The 7,633-nt window shown below is 42.8% G+C and overlaps 1 protein-coding gene across 20 annotated transcripts in view; it reads right to left on the reverse strand.

The window, feature by feature from the left end:
• Positions 1-7,170, reverse strand: part of SMYD3 (SET and MYND domain containing 3) — a 745,976-nt gene extending 738,806 nt beyond the window's left edge. For all 20 annotated transcript variants that reach the window (XM_086344965.1, XM_086344955.1, XM_086344954.1 and 17 more), the window contains exon 1: positions 6,923-7,170. In XM_086344965.1, coding sequence (XP_086201091.1) covers positions 6,923-7,086 — 164 coding nt within the window. In that variant the 5' untranslated portion in view covers positions 7,087-7,170. The remainder of the gene's footprint in view (positions 1-6,922) is intronic.
• Between the last annotated feature and the right edge of the window lie 463 nt (positions 7,171-7,633).

The raw sequence follows: 7,633 nt of genomic DNA on the forward strand, positions 1-7,633 counted from the left end.
TCACCACTGCAAAATACTGAAAAGTACCTAAATGTCCAAGCATAGGAAAACTAGGAACTATGGTACATTCATAAAATGGAGTATTATGGAGCAATAAAAAAGAGTAAGAAAGATCTCTGTAAACATGGAGTGATTTCCGGTAGATTTTTTAAGTGAAGAAAGCAACTGCAAAAGAGCAAATACACCATGCGATCTTGTGTATATGAATGGAAAATAAGACACACACACATATATGTGTTTCTCTTCACCAGAGACAGAGAGATACACTAGAAAACAATGAGGTTGGTTACCTGCAAGGGGTGGGAGTGAGGAACAAGATGAATATGGGAGGGGTGACATTTCTCTTTTCCATAATTTGAGTTTTGGAAGCATATGAATGTTCATATATTCAAAATACAAAATTAAATCAAAAGGATAAGGGAGAAAAACTAAAACTGAAAGCAAAGTAAAACAAATGAATTCAACTGGATTTCTAATGGATACAAATAAATATACTGAAAGTGGGGGGAAGAAAGAATGTAAAACGAATACAGTATTTAATGATATATTCTCAGCCTCTGGCAGAGTAGAAGGAAAGGGGAAATTGCAAACAAATTCCATACTGGTCCTTTTGGTAACAATGTGGGCAAAGCAATTCTGAAACAACTTTAGATGATATACAGAATTGAGCAAATGAGTAAATATGCTGAGGCTTTCAAGGCTCAGAGTTCTCACTGAGGAAGAAAGGATTATGGAATGAAGAAAAGTAAAAAGAACCCTGAAGAGACAAATCTGAATTGAAAGTACTGATGTGAACTCATGACTTCTAAAATACATATTATATATGTATGTGTGTGTGTACCCAGTCATGTCCGATTCTTTTCGACCCCATGGACTGCAGCCTGCCAGGCTCCTCTGTCCATGGAGTGGGCTGCCATTTCCTACTCCAGAGGATCTTCCCAACCCAGGTATTGAACGCACGTCTCCCACATTGGCAGGTGGATTCTTCGCCACCAGCACCTGAGAAGCCCATGTATGTGTACATATATGCATATTTGCACAAACCTGCATACTCCCTAAACCCTATCTTCTGCACAAGTCAAAGAGCAAAGACATTCTTCAGCTACAAGAATTCAAAAGTAGAAACCAGAGCTGATTGAAATTTTCTTTTTCGGCCATCATGTCTTCACAAACAGTATTTTTGTTTACATATGTGTATACATACATATTTTTTTATAAAAAAAAGGGACTTTAATCGCCTAGGTCATGTCTGACACTTTTGTGACCCCATGGACTGTAGCCCACCAGGCTCCTCTGTTCAAGGAATTTTCCAGGCAAGAATACTCGAGTGGGTTGCCATTTCTTTCTCCTTCAAATGCAACTCAAAAAAAAAAAAAGCAGACATAAACTGGCAAGCATTTCAAAATCATCTTCATCCCAAGCAATACCACCCTTTTACAATTCCAAATGAAACAAAGATTTTCTCAAAGTTTATTCAAATCTCTAATTACAAAAATGATACAAGCTTTGAAAAATACAAAATATATAAAGGACCAAGGGATAGCTTCCCCCACCTCCAAGTCTCATTCTCCAAAAGTAATCGTAACAGAATGCTGGGATGTTTTTCCAGAACTTTTCTATACACAAGCACATATACAAAAAGATTTTCAAATACATACATTGTTCTACAACTTTATTTACCCAGTTAATGTGTTATTGACATCCATCCACATCTGTAGAAACAGATCCACTTCAGTCTTAACAGCCATGTGCTATTCTACAATATGGCTGCAGCATAATTTAACCAGTCTCTATTAATGGGCATTAAAATTCTCTCTCCCTTTCTTTTCATCACCAAATTGCTATGCTAAGTATCCCTGTGCAACCAATGTTATTTTTGTCAGAATCCCATAAAATAGAGTCAAAAAAACCACAGTGCTCAATTTTGCTACGTACTACCAAACTGCCCTCCAAAGGAGCATACCAATTCAGTTTACAAAGGTATAAAAGCTCTCTAGTCCCTATCTGTGCTTATAAGGAACATAATGCACACTTTTTTAGAGTCACTATGAGAATTAAGTGAGGTAGCACATAAGGTAGAGTGCTTAAAATCAGGCCTGTCACTGCTTAGTGTGTGCTAAGTCACTTCAGTCATGTCCAACTCTTTGCGACCCTAAGGACAGTAGCCCTCCAGGGTCCTCTGTCCATGGGATTTCTCAGGCAAGAATACTGGAGTGGGTTGCCATTTCCTTCTCCAGGGGATCTTCCCAACCCAGGAATCGAACCCACATCTCTTATGTCTCCTGCACTGGTAGGCGGGTTCTTTACCACCAGCGCCCACTGGGAAGCCCCTGCCATTCATTGCTTAGTAAATTATAGTAAATATTACCTATTGAATAATAATTTTCAATCACCATATATTGTGGTAACAAGTAAGTAGAAAATGGCTCTTACTTTCCTTTGAAAATCAAGGTTAATCACCATCCAAATCCCTTGACTCTTAACCAGAACCAGCCAGAGTGAGAAGTGAGTCATCTTAACAGACAGGCACTAACTCTGTACTTTAGTTCCTGATCCCAATATATCCTGGCAGATTATGCGAAAACCAAAGCCAAATATTATTCGTGGTTCACAAAAAACATTAAAGAAACCCCAGACTTTCCAAATGTTACAAGACATGTACGGTGTTTTACAACAGAGGCTCTCAAACGATGGTCCAGGGACTCAGAAGCCCTTTCAGGAGGCCCACAGAGTCAAAACTATTTTGATAATAAGACATTTTTTGTCTGTTTTCTTCTCTTCCTCTCATAGTATACAGTGGAGTCTTCTAGAGGCTAAATGACGTGTGATTTTACAATACACTAAATGCAGGAGCAGTGATGAGAATGTGGGTCTTCTACTAAGCCAGACATTAAAGAGATATTCAAAAATGTAAATCAAGTTTTCTCAGTAAGTTTTCTTTTGCTTTGAAAATATAGTCCACTTCATTAAAATCCTTGTCAAAATGTAATTATTTATTATGTCTAAATCCTGCCATCCCTTGGTATCTGCTATGGACTGGTTTCAGGACCCCGCCAATACTAAAATCCAAAGATACTCAAGTCCCTTATGTAAAATGGCATCTTATTTGCACAGAACCTATACACATCCTTTCATATACTTTAAATCATCTCCAGAATCTAATACAATGTAAATGTATGTTAGGCAAGAATACTGGAGTGGGTTGCCAATCCCTTCTCCAGAGGTTCCCGACCCAGAGATAGAACCCAGATGTCCTGCATTGCAAGTGTATTCTTTACCATTTGAGCCACCAAGGAACCCCCGTAAATGTATGGAAATAGTTGTAAATAAAAGTTAAATGGTCTGTAAATAGTTGCCTTCACACTGAAAATTCAAGTTTTGCTTTTTGGAACTTTCTAGAATCTTTCTGTCCCCTGAAGATTTTTGATCCATGGATGGCCAACTGTACACAATTTCAAAACTGATCAATTTAGTTTTTTAAGCAGCAAAATCAACAAATATAATCACATTATTTATGTGGTTATGGTTTCCTTTACACCTCTTCAGAGTCCTAAGTACATTTTTTTAAAAACCCTTTTAGGAAATCTTTATAATTTTTAAGAGAGTAAAGGAGTCCTGAGACTGAAGTTTAAGAACCACGCCTATGAAATCAGGTGCTTCAAATGACAGCATAAATCAAGAGCAGTCAACCCACGGGTATCAACTAGCTCATTGCTACACTTCTCTCTCTGTGAAGGTCAGAGGCAACCTTGAGAGGAATACCATGCCTTCACAGAAGATTTCATACGGTCTCAAGAGATGCAGTACAAGTAGAAAAGGCAAATCCAAGTGCAGGGAAAAACATGAGTGTTCCAATGAGAACAAACCAGTGATCCCTTCATGACAAAAGGGTCTAAAATAAAAACCCAACCCAGCTGGCCAGCTGGCTGTCCCCAGACGTGTGCTGCCGTGTGGGGAACTCAGGATCCCTTACAAACTGTAACAGTAGAAGCCACGATGGCCAAGGTGAGAGGAAGTCTGCACTGTTGAGGTCCAGGCACCAGCCTCCATCCCTGTCTCCAATGGTCGCTCTGTTCTTGAGCCCTTGAACAAGCACCAGGCTCTCTGAAGAAGGAGAACTTACTGCTATCCACAAAGCAGGTCATGCTGTCTGATTAAGAACGTCCTCTGCTGTGGCATTCACATGGACCAAATGTTTTCAGGCTCAGGGCTCTGACATACGGCCCTTCCCCAAACCTCCTTGCAGAAGAAAAGGAAGAAGCAAAAGAAACAGGAATTATAACTCCCACTTAAAAAAGGAAAAATGGAAGTCATATCCAACGAGACCTTTCCCAACCCACCTCATTATCGATCCTTCCACTTTATTTATTCCAAGTCCTTGACCCACCAGTAAACCCATTAGCCCTTGCCCAGGAATCTGCAAATCCTGATTTCAAGGCATCTCTCAAGGTTTTATGACCCTTGAGAGGTCAACACTGCAGCAGTTCACTTGCAGCTGGTACTGGTATATTTCAGAAAACCAGCTGTAAACCCAGAGAATGCCTTTTATACACTATTTGAACACTGCCTGGGTTCAATCCCTGGTCCAGAAATTGAGATCCTGCAAGCTTTGCAGCACAGCACATCCCCTCCCACACCCCAAAAATAAAAACTAACATCACAAAGAAGCATGGTTGAGACAGCAACTTTCCAGCAATAACCACTTCCCCAAGCAGTTGAGCCCCTTGTCAGGGTGCTGATAATACACACTGCAGAACCCAGAGTTACCAGGCAGCATCAGAGGCCACGGACTCCCAGAGTCCCAACTCCAACTACTTCTACAGTGCAATTTTAACCATGGAACTCCCCTGGCTCCCACCCATTTTCAGCCCTGGGTTTCCTCCAGACTTTAAAAGAATGCTGAGAACTCCCCAATACAATTTCATGAAATACCTTTTTTTTTCTTTTAATTTAAATCATTACACTTTTTGTTAATAAGAAAAAATAAGTGATAGCAGTAATGGAATTGTATGGTAAATCAAGAAACACCCCACATACGAAGGGCTGGGTTTGTGTAGTTTATTTTGGAAAACGTACGATTTCATAATGGAATTGTATGGTAAATCAAGAAACACCCCACATACGAAGGGCTGGGTTTGTGTAGTTTATTTTGGAAAACGTACGATTTCATCTGTCTTATGACTCAGGTTTAGCTCTGATAATTTAATGAATAATCGGACATACTGTATTTATTACAAAACTTTTCTAGTCCAACTATGAAATAACTTGGCAGTCTGGTTTTATCTGCAAGATGCTCCACATCTTCCCCAATTAATGCTGCAGGGTTTAAGAAAATGAAAGTTCTCTGTTTTAGACTGCATTCAAACTCTAGATACAGCCCCCACAGGACTGAACAGGAGGAAAAGCCCAGTTTTCTAACTTGCTTGAATGAGAATTAAAGATCTATACCTTTCAATGCTGAAGCCTTCAGCATTTCATTACTTGAAAGGAATGAACTGTTTTCAACCACACATTCTACAGAAATGTCAAGGTGTTCTCAACGAATTGCTGTTGTTGTTACTGTGATCATTACTTTAGGAAGCAACAAATAAAATACACTTAAGTAACTTCAAAATATGAAATTAAATAAATTCCTCAATTATGAACCAAATAAAGACATAACAGTATTAATGGTCAAGCTATTGACTTAAGCTTTGCACTTAACCCCCTCACCTCCACAATCCCAATCCCAGCTTAATGGATCTGGAAAAGAAGTCCTGGGAAAAAAATTATCCTGCCCATCTCAAACAGAGCTTTTCTCCTTGACCTATAATAGCTCAATAACAATTGTTTCTTGAATACAATTCCTATGACTGTGCATACATATTAACACATTTCCATAAACTGCTGTCACATAGCACTTTACATTGGTCCAATGTGTCCAGGCTTATAAAACATTTTCACATAAATTCTTGCCTCTAGATAGATGGTTAAGAACTAGAGCTGCCTGCACAGTTATTATATGCAAAGCACTATGGAACCTCAATAACCTATGCTCCTACTGTACAGTACTTAGCGTGTGCTAAGTCGCTCCACTCGTGTCCGACACTGTGCGACCCTACGGACTGGAATCTCCAGATCCATGGAATTCTCCAGGCAAGAATACTGAAATGGGTTGCCATGCCCTCCTCCAGGGGATCTTCCCGACCCAGGGATCGAACCCAGGTCTCCTATGTCTCTACTGGCAGGCGGGTTCTTTACCACTACCGCCCCCTGGAAAGCATCTCAATTTCAGCCCTTCTGATACACTGTAATCAATCATCTCACTCACTCATCTGCTCCTTAAGGATTCTTAAGGATGTCCCGTTCATCTTCTTCTTATCTACAGGCCCAACAGAATCTGGACCACAGGAAGTGCTCCGTAAACACCAAGAGTCTTCCGCCTCCTGCAAGCTCAGTACTTGCCTGGCTAGGCCTCCGCTGTGATCCAGATTTACACCATCCCTGCTCCCACTCATCCCTACCTCCACCAACTGTGATTTTCGCAACTGCACCAATGAAGCTTATACCCCAGGACGCAGACTTTTTTGCTCCCCAGCAAAACTACCCACGACTCAACGCTTCCTCGTAAGTCTGCCCACCGGCTCTCCCCAACCCATCCTGCAGCGGGTCCAGCTCTGCCCTGCACAGCTGCAGGCGATGAGCCTGGGGTCCCTTCACCCACCCGCCGCGGCAGTTCAGGCGACGGCCAGGCGGAGCCTGTCTGCCGCGAGGTGCCCTAAGGGAGCCGCGCGTCTAAGGGAAGTGCGGGGCTGGGCATCTGGGCACACCGCGGAGATCTACTGCAGCCACGGCACGGCAGAGTCCGGGGAGAGCTGTCCCGCTACGTCCCCGGCATCCCGGACCCCGCACTGTTCTGGACTCGGGCGAGGGCGATACGTACCCGAGAAGGCAGCGGTCGCAGACGACACCACGACTCCCCTTGCTCACCGTGTACGCCAAAGGATCTGAGCGGAAAAGCAGTTCTCCCGGCCGCAGCGGTGCCAACGCGCGCAGCCCGTTTCCCTTGTCGGTGGTGCTGAACTTTTCCACCTTCGAGGGCTCCATCCTTGCCGAGATCGGACACCTCTGCGTCTGCCGGGACTAGCAGCTAGGGTCTCGCGGGCCACCGGAGCCGCGCGCCTGCGCTCTGCGCTCACGTACGCCCGAGGGGCGGGGCGGGCGCGTGCGGCCTCTGAGCATGCCCAGATGGGGTCCCTTCAAGGCTGGCTGCGCCGGCCGGGGAGAAGCGGGTTTGGGCTGTCATTTGTGCTCTCTTGACCTTTCTTTCCTAAGGCGGCGCTGCATGGAGAGGCGGTTTTTCCCCCCGCTAACATTTTATTATGATCATTTTTCAATGCAGACAGAAACTTGAAAGCACAGTGCGGTGAGCACTTGTATACCCTCCACCTAGATCACACAGTTCTTAGCATTTTGCAGTTTCTGCTCATTTTCTCCCGCTATGTATGTATGTTTATAATAGTGATTCAGACACTTCAAAGTAAGTTGTTGTGTTGAACCATTTGACAATGGCAGACATCATAACGTTTCACAACTCTTTACATCATGACGTGTCATAAGTACTGTAACATGCATTTCCGCAGAATAACAGTAT

This window comes from Bos grunniens, chromosome 16, assembly GCF_055505025.1.
Source record: "Bos grunniens cultivar Pamir isolate PY7600 chromosome 16, Bosgru_T2T1.0, whole genome shotgun sequence".
Classification (NCBI taxonomy): Eukaryota; Metazoa; Chordata; class Mammalia; order Artiodactyla; family Bovidae; genus Bos; species Bos grunniens.